This window comes from Oncorhynchus kisutch, linkage group LG6 (assembly GCF_002021735.2).
Source record: "Oncorhynchus kisutch isolate 150728-3 linkage group LG6, Okis_V2, whole genome shotgun sequence".
In the NCBI taxonomy this organism is placed as follows: Eukaryota; Metazoa; Chordata; class Actinopteri; order Salmoniformes; family Salmonidae; genus Oncorhynchus; species Oncorhynchus kisutch.
Genome location: NC_034179.2, coordinates 84,323,377 through 84,342,460, shown reverse-complemented (window position 1 = coordinate 84,342,460; position 19,084 = coordinate 84,323,377). Strand labels below are relative to the sequence as shown.

General features: G+C 41.0%; 1 protein-coding gene across 1 annotated transcript; it reads left to right on the top strand.

Moving 5' to 3' along the window:
- Positions 1-711: 711 nt before the first annotated feature.
- Positions 712-16,868, top strand: LOC109893578 (eukaryotic peptide chain release factor GTP-binding subunit ERF3A-like). The gene is made up of 14 exons (XM_020486849.2): positions 712-1,207; positions 3,135-3,182; positions 9,350-9,598; positions 9,988-10,021; positions 10,169-10,246; positions 10,357-10,537; positions 10,772-10,926; positions 11,214-11,354; positions 12,418-12,511; positions 12,823-12,903; positions 13,171-13,344; positions 13,481-13,570; positions 13,718-13,886; positions 16,040-16,868. Exons 1-14 carry the CDS (start codon positions 1,015-1,017, stop codon positions 16,090-16,092), a joined length of 1,740 nt encoding a protein of 579 aa, XP_020342438.2. The 5' UTR covers positions 712-1,014; the 3' UTR covers positions 16,093-16,868.
- Positions 16,869-19,084: the final 2,216 nt, after the last annotated feature.

Below are 19,084 nucleotides of genomic sequence, written 5' to 3'. Positions count from 1 at the left end.
TTGTGCACAACATTTATTTACATCCCTGTTAGTGGGCATTTCTCATTTGCCAAACTAATCCAGTCACTTGACAGGTGTGGCATATCAAGAAGTAGGAGTATTTCTGTCTATAATAAAGTCCTTTGTTGGGAAAAACTAATTCTGGTTGGCTGGGCCTGGCTCCCCAGTCACGTTAAATCCATAGATTGGGGCCTTATGAATATATTTCAATTGACTACTTTCCTTCTATGAACAGTAACTCCGTAAACACATTGAAATTGTTGCGTTTATTTCGATGGGAATGAAAATGAACTAAACTTGCATGTTACCTATGTGAATAGGACTGCAATGCCATTAGATACCCACTGTCTGTCAATAGAGAAGGCCTACACTGTGGAAAGAACTCAGAAACTCACAGACAGGCCTATACACAAATATCCAATGATAGTTTGTTGCAGATGCACTTCCTAGATTTTTGTGCGAGATGTCAATTTGAGGTAATGAAATTTAAGTTTAAACGGGATACGTGTGTTCTGTAAATAATTATTTTCAGTGTTCAGACTGGCCTTTGAGCGTCTCGTGCAACGTTTGCCGAATCGGAACTAAAAAATGTTGAACCTGCAAGATGGGTCAGCAACGTTGACATAAAAAGTGTGCTTTCCGTGTGTATGGAAATGTAGTTTTCTCGCTTCCTCCATTGCGTTCTTCCGAATAACGGCGACACCTGCAATGCACAGCATCTCCCAGTATGCAACTGGTTGTCGCTCCCATCGGTTGGGGAGAGTCAGCAGCACACGAGGACTTGCTGGGAGTGCTGAGTCGAATCTTGCTTTCGCGTATTCCTTTACCGAGAGAAACCGGCTATTTTATTGCAAGTCAATCGAACCCATATTAGACATTAGAGAGGGGAAGTTTGATCAATTTTATAGGGTGACCTCAACAACGGGTTAATAATAGGGGTGGACACTAGCCAGTTCAGCAACTGCGTAACGCAAGTATTTATCCACAGTAGTGAACATCTAGCAAAGACCCACGATGGACCCGAGAGACGCTGCCCCTGATTCCTGGGAACAAGAGGATGATGTTGAGGCCCCGGTCGACGGGAAACTCGATTCCGAATTCGCCGCCCTCAATGTGAATGCCAAACCGTTTGTCCCCAACATAAATGCCGTCGAATTTGTCCCGTCCTTCTTTCAGAAAGGCCCCTCGGAAGATCCTGATTCCGGTGGTAAGTTCGTGGTCACTCACGTTTGCGTTTGGCTAGATGGTTAGCTAGCTTGTTAACTTGCTAACTTAGTTAGCTAGCTAACAAGCTCCACAACACACATGCGTCTACACTTTAGAGACAGTAGCTAGTTAATATTAACGGCAAACATTAGTTACCAAATTAACGGTATTTAGCTAGGCTAGTTAGTTAGCAACCGAACGTTAGTTTGTTAGTTAGCTAAGTTACTGTAACGTTAGCTGTATTCGGTAGTTGGATTGTTAATGTCTTGTTAGTTTGTAGCTAATATTTTCGGTAGGTTTTAGCTAACTATAGTAACGTTATGTTTCTAGCCACTACTTACTAGTTAGTTGCCGGTTAGCTTGCTTTTAGCCAACTATCGCCGACTGTGTCTATAGTTACATACGTTATCTAATATTAACTATGTGAGGTTTTGGACATTCGAGGTTTTAGTTAACTAGGAAAAGTAGCAAACGTTATCATTTTAACAAATGTTAGTTACTGCCATATCTAAGTTAACGTTAGTTAGCCTATCCTATGTCTGTCGTGTGACAATTGTGTACCTAACGTTGGTAAGACAAACGGTCCCACATTTGTTTTTACTGTCTACGTGGGCTATGTAGTCAGAAATGTCTAGCTAAGACTTTCTTGGCCAATTGTGCTTTTTTGGTCTATACCCTTCCCACAATGTAAGTTAGGATTTCAAGATATGTAAACCAACTAGATACTGTAGATGACTAGTAATTATTTGAACGGGTACAACCTTGCCCCTTATAAATTGCAAGACATGACAACTTTAGGAACTGGTAACTAGTGTTGACATTATTGGTGTGACGTGGACGATCTTTCTTTACATAAGTGGAAGACAAACTTGTGAACAAAGTGTCCCATTTGAGCAGACCAATAAAGCAGAAATAACTAGTCAGAGCCATTCATAGATGTTACTCTTTTACGTTTTGATGTAATGAAAATGAGCTGTGGCATGTTTTGGTCAGTTCTGACAAATCGAATATGGAGAGGAATATCTAAGGTGCTTTGTCTTGAAACATAAATTACCATCCTTTCTAGAAAAGCTCTTAGGTTGTGGTGGTTATGCATCATTTATTAGGCAATACTAACTTGTAAGTCATGAGGGGATTCAAATCTAGCTATTTTCCCAGTCTGATTTTTGACTTGCGGCTGTTTTCTTATCCTTTCACCTCAGCTTACCTGTTAACCTGCCGAACACGTCTGTACAGGCTTTCTGCTGTTGATGGACATCACCAATGTGTGTTTATACTAAAGATTTTCAACCGCTCTTGAGGAAAATGGCAGCCCAGTAAAAGTATAGTAAACATCAAGCTGTTGGTGGGTTAACCTCTTCCGGTGGAGTGTTGTTGCGTATAGATGGGTTAGCTGACAATGTCACAAGTGGTTGACGCTTCAATGGCGCAGAAGTCAGATGTTGTGATTCTGGATGGCCAGATGGCTACCAACAATGACAAGAAACTGCCATGTGGGGAATCGTGACTACTGTCAGACAGTTTCAGCTTGTTCTTGAGACCATGTCTTGTGTTAAGGTGTTTTACTGATTCCATGTTAACTGAAATTTGCTAGCTAACCAAGAACTGTAACAATGTATGTGAGATCACAAGTGCTGATTGAAGAACATTGAAGAAATATAGTTTACATGTTGTCAACAATCTAAGCCAACCCATATGTTTTGCCCGTAGTTGCACAGGCTTTGGTTGTTGCAAAACAACCAACCTGTCTATAGTACATATCGCAAACCAGCTTACTGGGGGAACTGGTGTTGCATAAGAACTGAAGAGTGCTGGTCGGTAGATTTCACACCAATCCCACCTTACATTTTATTTGATGAAAAATGTCTGATGAAAGAAGCGTTAATGTGAATACGCTCTACCTCTTCTTTTTTTTTTATTTTTTTTAGCTGATGTTGAACCAGTTGTTGCCACCATGGAGGTCGCAGAAACTGCAGGTATGTATGCGTGTGTGTTTTAAACCTGTGGTCATTTTGCTCTGTTCAGCATTATACATGAATAGCTTAGCTAGCCTCACAATCTATGGGTCTCTAACAAAGAGCTCCGTAAATCCTGTCAACCCACTGTTCAATGTCCACCAAGCAACTGTCACTGGTATGAATCACTAATTGATGCTTGTGGGCCTCGGTCTTCTCAATTAGTAGTCACAAAGTTCTGACATGTATCTAGTACAGCTTCTAGAACACATTTTTTTGTGCACATTCATTGTTGGACACCGATTTGGCAGATTTTTTTTTTTTCCTACACCATTATTTAACTAGGCAAGTCAGTTAAGAACACATTCTTATTTTCAATGATGGCCTAGGAACGGTGGGTTAACTGCCTCGTTCAGGGGCAGAATGACAGATTTTCACATTGTCAGCTCGGGGGATCTAATCTTGCAACCTTAGTTAACTAGTCCAACTCTATAACCACCTGCTTCTCGTTGCACTCAATGAGGAGACTGTCTGTTACGCAAATGCAGTAAGCCAAGGTAAGTTGCTAGCTAGCATTAAACTTACCTTATAAAAAACAATCAATCATAATCACTAGTTAACTACACAGGGTCAATGATATTACTAGTTTATCTAGTGTGTACTGCATTGCATATAATCTGATTGAGCATATAAGTATCTGACTGAGCGGTGGTAGGCAGCAGCAGGTTTGTAATCATTCATTCAAACAGCACTTTCGTGAGTTTTGTCAGAAACTCTTCGTTGTGCGTCAAGCAATGCGCTGTTTATGACTTAAAGCCTATCAACTCCCAAGATGAGGCTGGTGTAACCAAAGGGAAATGGCTAGCTAGTTAGCGGGGTGCGCGCTAATAGTGTTTCAAACGTCACTCGCTCTGCATGGTTAACGCTGTTTCGAGGGTGGCTGTTGTCGTTGTGTTCCTGGTTCGAGCCCAGGTAGGAGCAAGGAGAGGGACGGAAGCTATACTGTTACACTGGTAATTCTAAAGTGCCTATAAGAACATCCAATAGTCAAAGGTTCATGAAATACAAATGGTATAGAGGGAAATAGTCCTATAATTTCTATAATAACCACAACCTAAAACTTATTACCTGGGAATATTGAAGACTCATGGGAAGGAACCACCAGCTTTCATAAGTTCTCATGTTCTGAGCAAGGAACTTAGTTAGCTTTCTTACATGGCACACATTGCACTTTTACTTTCTTCTCCAACACTTTGTTTTTGCATTATTTAAACCAAATTGAACATGTTTCATTATTTATTTGAGGCTAAATTCATTTTATTATATGAAGTTAAAATAAGTGTTCATTCAGTATTGTTGTGATGGTCATTATTATAAATAAATAATAATAATTAATCGGTATCTGCTTTTTTGGTCGTCCAATAATCGGTATCAGCGTTGAAAAATCATAATCGGTCGACCTCTACTACAGACTCGAGTCACACATGCTCGTTTGTCTTTGTAAGAAAACAGCATAGGCCTACACAGTGTCTGAGACATGTTTACATATTGATTTTATGTTTTATACCTTTTTCATTTAAGAAAATACAAAAGTGTTGGTATTCCTGATTGTTCTCTCATCAGGTATTATGACTCATGATCATATATGGAATTGGTAACTGTTGGCATTTCATTTTCCGCTTTACCGAACCGTGACCCCAAAACTGCAACACCCACTTAACTGGGTTTGGTGAACCGTTGCAGCCCTTGGCAACAGCGATTTTAATATGCAAACGTTGGCTATTGGGAGGCAGAGTTCTTTATCAGTAATTATGTTGGCATATATCGAAAGATTTCATCACAAAACTCTGAACGTTTTGCGCCAATGCAAAGTGCAGACTACGTCTTGCTTGTGCTACAGCAATATGTTACAACAGACAGAGCTTTCATATATATTTTTGAAATGTTCGTTTCAATCAGCTTTCCAGAACTGGGGCAGAGAGACGAGCTACATGTCAATCAAATTGGTATATTTCACTTTTGTATATTATCTACTTCACTTGCTTTGGCAATGTTAACATATGTTTCCCATGCAAATAAAGCCCGTTGAATAGAGTAAAGAGTGACTTGAATGTGCGTGTGAAATAAAATGCGCAGAACATGATTCGGCTCATTCGTTTTGAGAAGTTAGGGCCGGGGGTGGAAACTCTGTATTTGTAGCCTCTGCCTCTGCCTATTTCATTTTCCACTTTACCCCAAAGCGTGCACTTAACCTTATGGTGAAGTATAATTAAAGTTTTACTGATGAAACATCTGCATACCAACCATTTGATCTCAATCGGTTTCACAGGGATTTTCATTTAGATCTTGAGTTCTACAGTTTGGAAGTAGCCTACAGTTGTCTAAAAGGATGAACCGTAACCAGGTTTCCATCCATTTCTTTTTTATTAATGTGAGTAAGTATGTCGGTTAAATGTAGTGACAGGCCTGATGGGAGTAAAAAATGTAGGGAACTTTAAAATATTGACAGATTAATAACTATGCTAGACAATGTGGGATATTTTTGTTGGTTTAATTGAATTATATGAAATGTCGTGTGCGCAAATATTGATATAATAACCATCGTAAAGTTGGAGTCAGTCGATGACATGTTTGGTCCTCCCACTACGACTCATTGGGAAAGCATGCGGTTTAGGCCTATGAGACTACAGATGAAATAAGTTCTGAACTTCACAGGGTGGTGAAAGTAGAAGGTGATGAGCTTGATGCTCCTTTCCTGTAAATAATAAATATTCTGGTGACATGATGATCAACGCTTGGTTGCCGTTTTAACAAAATTTAAAATGATCTCGCTTTTTTGTCTAAATAATAATATCAGGTAGGCTATATGTGCTCTTTAGCCAAAAGCATGCAGATAGCGCTGTTGGTTAGGGTGCGCGTGCCAATTCCATGGCGCATGTTTTTTTGTGTGAGAAACCCATCAGTTGAAAATGTGAAGGAAACCCATTTAACTTGTACCACAAAGGGTATTTTTATGTGAAGGGTCATCACGCACAGCCTTATAGCTGCAAGAGGTACATTTGATGGAAATGCATCTCTGGTGGGGAAATGTGCATGTTGGTTTTTATACAGATTTGAGAATGTTAGCGTGAACCTGTGGCCACTTGGATGGTAACCGAGCCAGTGAGAGAAGTTTGGAGCAGATGGTGTTAAGAAGCTGTAGCATAGCCTACCTGTGTGTTTAGTTTAAATCAAAGCACTTATTTTGAGTTTTGGACAAGAGTAACATTATACTAGTTATTATATTATGTAGAAGACTATCATTATGTGATCTAGCAGACATTGAAATTGCTTTGATCTAACTTTATTGAATGAGCACCATTCGTCTGAGTAGAGCAGAGACCTTTCGCTGTTGGGAAGAGGGGTCCAGAATGATCCCCAGCCACTCCATTCAATTAGTCTGACTTTTCCTGTGACTGGCAAAATGACTTCAGCCTTCCTTACTGTTGAGTTCTTACATCGTTTACATTAGGCTAACAGTTGTGAATGTGCAGGATGGAAGAAAGGCTTGCCAAACATGTCCAGGGCCAGGCTGCCTTGGAGCACTCACTGACTTCTAACCCATATTCTACTGCAAGTGTTTCCTGGTCCTGGGGACCCAAAGGGGTAGACATTTTAGTTTCTCCCCTAGCATTACACACCTGATTCCACTAATCAACTAAATTAACCTTTGGTTAAGTGGAATCAGGTGTTTGGTACTAAGTTAACTAAATGTGCAACCCTTTGGGTCCTCGGGACCAGGATTAAACACTACGGATTTCACTGTCTCATAGTTGGAATGATGAACCATGCTCTCAAAGTGTCAGCATGGTCTGTCATCACTACTACGGTCTTTAAAGCCCGTAGGGTGCTGAATGATTACACTATTTCAGATGTTAAATGGCTTTTTCTAGAAATCAAAGAAGGAAAATTGTATCAATTTTATTGGAATGAACTCTGACCTTAAGCTCTAATGTTCTGTAGATTTGGCATTCTGTAGTTTTAGCTGTAAAATCTTGTCAAAACTGATGCCAGAAGTTTAGCTGTAGTAACCATTAACAAGCTTCGTAGAACAATACCCTCATGGCTAATTAATATGCTCTAACTGTACTAGAGGTCGACCGATTATGAATTTTCAACGCCGATACCGATTTATTGGAGGACAAAAAAAGCCGATACAGATTAATCTGACAATTTTTTTTTATGTGTGTGTGTGTACACTTTTGTAATGACAATTGCAACAATACTGAATGAACTCTTTTTTTATTTTAACTTAATATAATACATATGGGCTTTTGGATGGGTGTTCTTAAGGTGATTCCACAGGTTGGTGGTATTTTTTTGGTTTGGCCATTGCTGACCCCATGCTTACATATTTATCACAAATAAGACACCTTGCTTTCCCTGGTACCAATTCCATGTAATAGTCCCACACTGGTGCTCTGCTTTTCTCTGCCATCTGTAAAACAGACACTGAAGAGTCTGCTTAGAAGACAAATACTCTCAACTGTTAGAATAAAAATAGAGTTAAGTTACCTGTGATGAATGTTGAAAACAAAAACTGTAATTTCTATATGCAGGAAATCCTATTTTAATAATGGACATGGTAAGAATTGACGACCAAAGTGCGAGTCATAATTCCCATGACAACTTCTAGCAAAATCTGAAAAGCGGTTCCTTCATTTATTCCATAGGATATTTTGGGATTCACTTAAAATAAGCTCTGTGTTTCGTGTAGGCTTACACCACCGTGCCAATTTTATAACTGTAGATAGATATCCATAGGACATGGTAACTCTGATCACTATTGGCTAAATATAAGCAAAGATATTTTTTGTAGAGTGGATTTATGAAAATATTTTGACAAACGTTACCTTATCCTAGTGAGATTTACACGGGTGTCAAAACGCCAAGGTGGTTTAAGCCTGCATGAAACACAGACATTATTTGAAGTAGATCAAGGCATTCTCTATGGAAGGCATGAACGGTAAAATAACGAAGGAACCCCTTTCAAGTTCAGCCGCAAGTTATTACAGGAATTATAACGTGTCGACTATTTCTCTCTAAACCATGTACCTAAACCATATACCTTTGACTATTTCGAGCCTACCACCCCTCAGTCAGGCTGCTCTATCAAATATCAAATCATAGACTTAACTATAATAAACACACAGAAATACGAGCCTTAGGTCAAATCCGGAAACTATCACCTCGAAAACAAACAAAACGTTTATTCAGTTCCGTATTGTATCTAACGGGTGGCATCCATGAGTCTAAATATTCCTGTTACATTGCACAATCTTCAATGTTATGTCATAATTACGTACAATTCTGTCAAATTAGTTCGCAAAGTGCCAGGTGGCCCAAACTGTTGCATATACCCTGACACAATTTCACCTGGATAATATTGCCTGCTTACCTGGATTTCTTTTAGCTAAATATGCAGGTTTAAAAAATATATACTTGTGTATTGATTTTAAGAAAGGCATTGATGTTTATGGTTAAGTACACACTGGAGCAACGACAGGCATTGATTGATTTTTATAAGATAAGTTTAATGCTAGCTAGGAACTTACCTTGGCTTAGTGCATTCGCATAACAGGCAGGCTCCTCGTGAGGCAGGTGGTTAGTGTTGGACTAGTTAACTGTAAGGTTGCAAGAATGGATCCCCGAGCTGACAAGTTAAAAATCTGTCGTTCTGCCTCGTTCCTAGGCCGTCATTGAAAATAAGAATGTGTTCTTAACTGACTTCCCTAGTTAAATAAAGATTTAAATATAGGTGTACATTTTTTTTAGATAAAATACTAAATTTGCACCCAAAAATACTGATTTCTGATTATGAACACTTGAAATCAGCCCTAATTAATCGGCCATTCCGATTTAATCGGTCGACCTCTAAACTGTACTGTATGAGTACTCTACATCATTGCCAGCCTGTAGTGTAGCCCTAGTTAGGTTTTCCCCTTTGAATATGAAAGGTTATGGCAAAATAATTACATGTATTTTATCTAAACTAAAACATTTGTGGAGAAACTTAATTTACCAAATTCTTAGCTACGGCGGTAGCTGTTTTCACATCAGACCTGAGACCAGAGGAATCTATTTTCAAACTCATATCATGATTATTTATTCCACACCACTAATGCTCTGTTCGGTTTGTCCCTGGTCAGCCCCGGTGGAGAATGGTGATTCTGAAATGACCACAGAGGAGACATGGGACCTGAAAGGGGTGGAGCCCAATGAGGAAGAACCAGGAGGAGGGCCTGGTGGCGATGGGGGACCAATAGTTGTTGAGGAGATTCTGGAGGAGGAAGTCCTAGAGGAGGAGGAAGACGTGCCAATCATACCTAAAGTGGTCGCCCTCCCACCAGACGCGCCCAAGAAGGAACATGTGAACGTAGTGTTCATCGGTCATGTTGGTGAGTGGGGGCACATCTGCTTCTTTCTTCCTCTTTTTCATGGCTATTGCAGTGGTTTCACATACTATCACTTAGGTGTGTGGGTCATCTCGGTGTTGCTCTGTTATTTCTTGGGGTTTCATTTGATCCAATAAAACATGTTTATTGGCAGCCCTATATAACATCCATGGTGTATAGTTGTCACTGTCACACCTGGATTGCTGATCAGGGGGTCTGTCAAAGAAACAAATCTAGGGGAAACTATGCTATTGCCTTAATAGGAAACAGTGGGAAACCAGGCAATGTTTTGTATTTATTTTTCATTTAATCAGCCCTGTTACAAGGCTAGACAGCACAGGCCATTTTGTATCTGCTCTCACCACTCCCTGTTGTCCCTCATCTCTCCCTAGATGCTGGCAAGTCTACCATCGGAGGACAAATCATGTGAGTATCTCTTTCTGTTGTGGTTATGATTCATTCAGTCCAATGGGGCTTTTAACACCTGTTGCATTTCTCACCACCCTTCCACTCTTTGCTCCTTCCCCCTCTCTCTTCATCACTCCCTCTGGTTATCCCCTTCCTCACTGGTAGGTATTTAACAGGCATGGTAGAGAAGAGAACTCTGGAGAAGTATGAAAGAGAAGCCAAGGAGAAGAACAGGGAAACCTGGTGAGTTACACTCTGCTATTTACCAGGGTCTACTGCAAAAAGTATATGAAATGGCATGACTAAAGCCTGTCAGTATAACAAGGGTTTAACCCTCTCCCTTCCTCTGTCAGGTACCTCTCCTGGGCTCTGGACACTAACCAGGAGGAGCGAGACAAGGGGAAGACTGTGGAGGTGGGCAGAGCGTACTTTGAAACTGAGAAAAAGCACTTTACCATCCTGGATGCGCCAGGCCACAAAAGCTTTGTGCCCAATATGATCGGAGGAGCGTCGCAAGCTGACCTGGCTGTGCTGGTGAGTCCATGGTGTCGTGCTGCTGTTTTTCAAGGGGGGGGGGGGGGGGCCTGAAATAACTTGTGGCTGCAAATACCAAAATATCCAGCTGAGAGACAAAGATCTCTTGAAATGGTAAATATACAAATAATGATTTGAAATTAAGGAATTGATTGTAAAATACATTGTTTTGAAATCTACACAGCAATGTCATGGTTCCTTGAAAGATTTTGAATGTGTATTTCTCCTGCTTAGGTGATCTCAGCCAGGAAGGGAGAGTTTGAGACGGGCTTTGAGAAGGGTGGACAGACACGGGAGCACGCCATGTTGGCCAAAACGGCGGGGGTGAAGCATCTGATCATCCTCGTCAACAAAATGGATGACCCCACAGTGAACTGGAGCCTAGAGAGGTGCGCATTTACCACTTAGAGCACAGAAATCACACCAGGCTATGGGAAACTGGTAGTCACGAGTGCATCCTCCAGTTTACATCAACAAGAAAACACCCATTACAGACAAGATGATCTGGCGATGGTCAAAGCCTAGGGTGGAATCCTTTGTTGATGTAGGGTCTTTGTAGAACCTTAACGGAAATCATGCATACATTGACATCATTACAAGAGTTTAACATTTATTCTCATGTATCTGAATTCCAGCTCAAGTCACAATTTATTTTTTGTTTAACCTGAAACCTCAGGTACGAAGAATGCAAGGAAAAACTAGTGCCATTTTTGAAGAAGGTTGGCTTCAACCCGAAGAAAGACATTCACTTCATGCCCTGCTCTGGCCTCACAGGAGCCAACCTCAAGGAGCCTGTTGAGTCGTGCACATGGTATACGTGAGTATCACCAGCTTTTACACTGCTGTTCCTGGACTGTGTTCATTAGGTACGAAACGGAAGAAAACAGTCCAAAATGGAGAGGTACTATCTGTTCTTATCCAGTAAGAAACGCTCCTTTACTTTACGGAAAAAGCAAACCATGCAATAATCTGAGTACAGCGTTCAGACAACAAAGCAGCCAAAAAGATATCCGTCATATTGGGTAGTCAGAAATAGCATTATAAATATTCACTTATCTTTTATCTTCATCAGAATGCACTCCCAGGAATCCCAGTTCCACAAATGTTTGATTTGTTTGATAAAGTTCATAATATATGTCCAAATAGCTTCTTTTGTTAGCGCGTTTGGTAAACAAATCCAAGCGCGTGCAGGTCCAGCTGAACGTCGGATGAAAAGTAAAACATATTATATTACAGGTCGAAGGAACATGTCAAACTAAGTATAGAATCAATCTTTAGGATGTTTTTATCATAAATCTTCAATAATCTTCCAACCGGAGAATTCCTATGTCTGCAGAAAAGCAGTGGAACGAGAGCTAACTCTCTCGTGACGGTCCGCCACGAGCCTGTGGCACTGCCAGACACCTGGCGCATTCCCCTCTCATTCGGCCCCACTTCACAGTAGAAGCCTCAAACAAAGTTCTAAAGACTGTTGACATCTAGTGGAAGCCTTAGGAAGTGCATCATAACCAATATCCCACTGTATCTACAACAGGGGCTGAGTTAAACTACAAGCCTCAGATTTCCCACTGGTTGGATTTTTCTCACGGTTTCGCCTGCCATATGAGTTCTGTTATTCTCGCAGACATCATTCAAACAGTTTTAGAAACTTCTGTGTGTTTTCTATCCAATAATACTAATAATATGCATATATTAGCATCTGGGACAGAGTAGCAGGCAGTTTACTCTGGGCACCTTATTCATCCAAGCTCAATACAGCCCCCCTGTCACCAAAAGTTAACGAAGCCACACGAAAGGTACTATAACGTTCCAGTGTGAATGGATTGAATATTCTTCTGACGCTACTGTCCTGACCTGTTTATCTCCTCTCTGTCTTCCAGAGGGTTACCATTCATTCCACATCTGGACAGTTTGCCAAACTTAAACAGAGTGAGCGACGGACCAGTCAGATTACCCATCGTAGACAAATACAAGGTGAAGACGACCACATTATGAAACCTTAATATTTTTATTCTATTGCCATTAATATGGCAACCAACCCATTATATTTAAGTGTTTATTTAGATACGGTTGTCCTTTACATGACAGTATTTTGATGGTCAACAACTGTAGTGAGCCATGTCATTCGTACTGCCCACATCAGCAGCTACACTGTACATCCTATTTCCTGGTAATATATAGCCTATTAAACCACACTAGTTTTGAGCCTCTCACACAACTGTGACCTTTTTCTGACTTGGGTTACTTAATCTGGCCTCTTTCTACTGTTGTTCCCCACCCTATAGGACATGGGTACTGTCATCCTGGGGAAACTGGAGTCGGGGTCCATCAGTAAAGCACAGCAGCTTGTCATGATGCCAAACAGGGTAAGACATTCTTCAGCAGTCTGCCATGGAACATCCAACGCCCATCAGAGCATTAGAGCTATAGCTAATCCTAGGTAATGGGGTGGCAAGTATCTTAAGCCAGAGTTGTTTAGTCATAGGTATTTTTTTCTCGTATTCACCATTTGTCTGTGCCACACGGTATCGCCCTCTGTTGTTTTTTTTACCATAAAGGTGTTCGCTCCAACTCTTATTATGAACTTGTGTTAATGGCTACATGTCCCTTCCTCCTTCCATCCCTCCCTGTAGCACACAGTGGAGGTGTTGAGCCTGCTGAGTGATGATGTGGAGACAGACGATGCTTCTCCTGGAGAGAACCTGAAGCTGAGACTGAAGGGCATCGAGGAGGAGGAGATCCTGCCAGGCTTCATCCTCTGTAACGCTGAAAACCTCTGCCACTCTGGACGCACCTTTGATGCCCAGGTACGCCAGTCACCACACCACCACAGACACTAAGGCAGTTGGAGTTGGACCGTAGTCCTGTCTGAATGTCGCCCTAATGGCAAACATATTGGATTTATTGGTGTTTGTTTTTACTCCGTGTTGTGTGTTCTCACAGATTGTCATCATTGAACACAAGTCCATTATCTGCCCTGGTTACAATGCTGTCCTCCACATCCACACCTGCATCGAAGAAGTGCAAATTACGGTAAAGATACTGTCATAATGTCATAACCTTCAAAAGGAACCATCTTCATTTTGAATCTGCAATGTATTCCCTTTTAACTGCACCTGACAAATAGTGTTTTAAAGACCTGCCAGTATAGTTATTGTGATGGTTCTGCTCCACATCTAGGCCTTAATCTGTCTGGTAGACAAGAAGTCGGGAGAGAAAAGTAAGACGCGACCGCGCTTTGTGAAACAGGACCAGGTGTGCATTGCCCGTCTGCGCACTGCCGGAACCATCTGCCTTGAAACCTTCAAAGACTTCCCCCAGATGGGACGGTTCACCCTACGGGATGAAGGTACGGGCCTCTGCTATCACTGGGGCTGTTAGTCGGCGGCAGGTAGCCTAGCGTTGAGCCCGTAAAGGAAAGGTCTCTCGGTCGAATCCCCAAGCTGACTACTTAAAAAAATGGCAATTTGCCCTTGAGCAAGGCACTTAACCCTGATTACTTATGTAATTCGCTCTGGATAAGAGCGTCTGTTGAATGATGAAAGTATATATGTAAAATGTTAGTAGTCCCTAAATGGCCATGCTGGAAGGAACAATGGTTTAAATGTAGTCCAAACTGAAACCAAGGTTAAAGTAGGGCTGGGTGATATACCGTATTTATGATATACCGGTGTTGATGCAGGGACCGACCGGTTTGGGTTTTTCTTTACCTTCTATACCGGTATTTGAATGTTTGGTTTGTTAAATGTGATACGCCATGTGTAATGTCATTTTTTATAGGTTACTTCACTACTTGTCATCTCTCTCCGCTCTTTCTCTCCTTGCCACTTTCCACACAGACCTAGCCACGCCCCCTGTCACTCAAGGAGCGTATTTAATGTTCCTCAACCACTAGACACTTGTGTTGAGTCTGCATGGTCAATGCAGCAATGTTGATGACGACGATGCTGTTTTCACTTTGATTCTTAATATAAATCCACTAGCGTTCTATAATGACACTTAGTTTGTTTCTTACATCAGCAAACAGCTAGTTTGTCTTTTCGTAGTAAGTTGACCCTAAATCTTGTGAGACACTAATTGTTAGCTACTAATGCTAATAGCTAGCTAGCTAATAAATGTACTGAGTAAGACCAAACGTAGCTAGCTAATACAGCCTGATAATACCAGCGCTGGTGTAGACCTAAATCAGCATTTTTGTGCAACAGTATCTTCTAAATCAAAGAGGAATATGTTAGCTACATGAAGTAGTTAAGAGAGAACATGCAATGTAGCCAAACCTTATAGGGTTCCCTAGGAAACACGTATCAACACTTTAGTTCCTACACTGTCACAATAACTCCTCCCTGGCATTTTCATTTGTTGTCATCTCAAACACTGTATTCAAAGTGCCCACTATTATATTCTAACTATAGAATTAGAATAGTCATTATATGTCCATGATTCAAACAGTTTTACTCTAATTTGAAGGTCAAGTCGCAATTGCAACATTTGGTTATAAATAAGTCCTTGATTAATTTCCCATATCGTGCAGCCCTACATGGCAGTATGGAAATTCTCAATTGAGCAGTGGTGTAAAAATACTTTCAAGTACTACATAATCTGTTTTTTTTGTAATCTGTACTTTACTATTTTTCATTTGACAACTTTTACTTCACTACATTCCTAAAGAAAATAATGTACTTTTTACTCTATACATTTTCCCTGACACCTAAGAGTACTTGTTACATTTTGAATGCTTAGCAGGAGAGGACAATGGTCCAATTCACACACTTGTCAAGAGAACATCCCTGGTCATGTACTGCCTCTGATCTGGAGGACTCACTAAACACAAATGCTTTGTTTGTAAATTATTGTTGAGTGTTGGCGTGTGTCCCTGGTGCTGTCTGGTTTGCTTAATATAAAGCTTTTAAAATAATTTTTACTTTTGATACTTAAGTATATTTAAAGCCAAATACTCTTACTGAAGTAGTATTTGACTGGGTCATTTTCACTGGGGTCATTTTCTAGTAATGTATCTTTACTTTTACTCAAGTATGACAATTGGGTACTTTTTCCCACCATTGCAATTGAGTGCAGGAGATGCAGAAATGATAAGTGCTGACATTTGTTTTGGTTGAATTGTTTTATACTGTTCAATCAGAATGGGGAAAGACTCATTGAAATCACTTAGAATGTATGTGTTGCCACTCTAGGATCACTCACTACTCATAGGGCAAATGTACAACTATTTATACAAACTTACAAATATTTTGGTCATATTGGCCAGCTCTAGATTAAAGTCTGTTCGCTGTTAAGTTGCATTCGTGGTGAAAAGGTTGTTGGGGAGTGTGGTAGAGGGGATGGGTAATTCATTTGGACCCTAAAGAGGGAGAAAGTGGAGGAGGGGGTCGGAGAGTGGAGGGTCTCCACTTATGACGTTTTGATTTTAATTTAAAACTAGCCCATTTGGACATGAGTAGACAGGCTTTGCTGTTAACCTATGTCTCTGTGTCCTCTCCCCAGGTAAGACCATTGCCATTGGTAAGGTGTTGAAGCTCGTTGCTGAGAGGGACTGAAGCGGTTGTATGGGAGTCCCCAGTCACAGTCTGGCACCATGGTGGGGTGAAGAGTGGGGTCAGGGGTCATCGATGGGAACACAGGCGGCGGTGACGGCAACTCTGCTCGCGGCCCTACTCTCTTCTCCCCCCCCCCCCCCCCCTTGACCTGTCGATGATCAGCTTAAAAACTTATCTGAAAAAGAAACCTGTTTTTAAGCAAATGAAAAACGAGATCAAGTACACACGAGTCAGCTTTCTCATATTGAGAGCTCAGCTATGCCATTTTTGGGTTAGGCCCTGCCCCCAAACCCATTCCCTCACACCCCTACTCTGGTCTACTCTTGACCATAAAACACAATTGTTTTCTCTTCGTTTTTTATTTTTCTTCCATTGAACGTTTAAAATGGCAGCAGTTATATCTGTAACCAGACAAGGACCAGGATTTGCTTGTAATACAGAAAAATATATTATTTACAAAAAAAGATGTTTGAGAATTTAACAAGTTGAAACCAAAATGTTATTATCTTGGTTGTATAAAGGGTTGAAAATATCCACTAACTTCCCAAAATTCAGAATCGGGGGGGGAATAGGCAGGAAATCCAGAATCCTCCAGCCAGGATTTCTGGGAATTTTGTGAAAATTAATGAATTTTTGCAACCCTAGTTGTACATGTCTCCCATTGCTTTTACCCACTTTTGGTTTCTCTTATATGGCGTTCTGGCAGTGTGCTTGAGCGCCTTCACATGTTATTAAAGCAAACTACTATGACAATAAAATAAAAAATTGGAGAAGTGCTAGTTCTTTATTTGTGCTGTTTCACAGAAGTTTTTAACCATAGAGGAAATATATAATAAAGTTGACATCATTTATAATTGAATCTTTATTATGCATACCAAAAAAAAAAAAAACTTTACCCTGTGAGAAAGATGGAATTTAGTAGAGCTGTTTCATGGCACAAGTGTGTTCAAGCAGTCCTTTTCAAAGCCTAAAATACTTCATTTCAACCCATACAGAATGTGCCCTACAGCTGGATATTTGCCTGCGTGTAATGACGACCACTTGTGTACCTTTTTTACTCTACTAAATTACATGACCAGTAGGTGGCGCCTCTTCTGTCTTTAGAGTTTTACTCTAATGGAGATTGTTTTAATCACAGATCAATTTAATAAATCAACCTAATTATCCATACACAACTGACATCTGGACCCAATTAGAATGTCTAATACTCTCCCACACCATAAATGACCCATTCTCCATGCCCTTTTCAAACTTAAATTCTATCAATTTGTAACATTCAAATGTACAATATTCAATTGATTTTATTTGTAGAATTTGGCATTCAGGCCCCATCAAAACAAAGTCATGATGGCATGCCCTTGCCATAGCCCTTCTAACTGACATCTTAGAAAGAATAATGTACTGTTCCATTTTCCCATAATACATAGCCTAAAATGCCATGTGGGGAGAATATACCGTATGTCAACAGGGCACAAACTGGAGCAAAGCCAAGATCGTCATAACATGGAGGGACACAGCGGGATCGGGAACTACAGGGTGGGGTCACTGATTTGTGTGGGCGTGGCTTTGGCCGTAGTAGTGGTTTTGATAGTCATCAGAGGAGCAGCCAGCCAGCCTCTGACCAACACTGGGCAAAGAGCGAGAGAACACAGGCGAAACGCCTAATGGTAAGTGAGGACATTTTTTTTTTTATGGTTTTGAATTAAACTGGAGACTACAGGATTTGATTGATTGTAAAAATGGGATGGAATTTTTCAGTGTATTTTTATTGCAATTTTAACCAATCAAATAAGATCTGAAATGGTGAGTTCTGCCATGACAGATTGGTTGATAAAATAGTACATCTCTGAATGTATGTCTGTGAAGTATCAGTGCTTGATGAAGTCCTATACTTTTAAGTGGTGTCTGTTCTGATGTGTTATCCCTTCAGCACAACCCAAGGATGCAATCCACAGTGGTCACGGTGTCAGACATGGATTGTAAAACCAGCCGCACCAACCATGAGACCCAGGACACTGAAGCAACGACCCCACTGAACCATGTCCCTGACGGGGTCATCCTAGGCACTAACGTCCCCTGCTGGTACTACTTCACCAGGCCCATCCTGGCCATCCTTATTGGCGGAGTGCTGTTTGGCTTGGGCACGGCCCTCTCCCTGCTCTACTTCACCCAGGTTGGGAACGTGCCCTACCTGCTGGGTCCTGTGTTCCTTTCTGCGGGGCTCATGTTCCTGGTCACGGGGCTGGTGTGGGTGCCCGTGGTGAAACAGAGACTAGAGCACATGGCTCTGACCAAGGTCAATGGCAAGGCGCTCCAGGTGCACAAACAGCACCGAAGAGCCATGTACTCTTCAAGCTAAAACTATGTTGTTGTAGAGTAGGTCAACCGTGTTAGTGGTGTTTTCTCCCAATTCTCTCCTTAATTCTGAAAAGCACACTTCCTAAAATATGTATAAATGTTTTTCAGGGGGCAGGTGTAACATAGATAGATTTGTATTTATTAAACCTTTATTTATGCAGGTTAGTCTTATTCATATAGATTCCATTTTGCAAGAGAGACCTCTGTGAAATGCACTGTTTATCTTCTGTATGTAGCTGTCCTCGATCTAGGCCCTAATACAAATATGGGATTGAATGACCTCGTCCTGTAGAAGGGAACATCATGTGATTGCTCTGTTGGGGGGTTTTAACATGATCGGAACATGGCCGTGCTGCTGCGGCCCAGGCTATCCCATCTGTCTGTCTGATTGTGATCTGTAATAGTTGTTGTTTTTCCACCATAAGCTGCTGTTTTCCTTGTAGCTGCTGTTGTAGTGGATTGCTAAATCCTTTAGAAACAGGATTACAGAGTCAGAAAATTCTACTGGACATTATTATAGCTGATTGTTGAAATCATGATGGACGGTTGGACACTGAGTGGTAGTGGGTGCACCCTCGCTCTGTCCCTCAATACTGCTGCTGGATTAAATTATCTAACCTTTTATGTTTCTGGG

Bases quoted from the DNA above. Each gene is read 5' to 3' on its own strand.
- LOC109893578 (XM_020486849.2), top strand. From the start codon at position 1,015: ATGGACCCGAGAGACGCTGCCCCTGATTCCTGGGAACAAGAGGATGAT. The intron at 10,247-10,356 runs GTGAGTTACACT...TTCCTCTGTCAG, and splicing joins GAGAAGAACAGGGAAACCTG to GTACCTCTCCTGGGCTCTGG. The intron at 13,345-13,480 runs GTACGCCAGTCA...GTGTTCTCACAG, and splicing joins GACGCACCTTTGATGCCCAG to ATTGTCATCATTGAACACAA.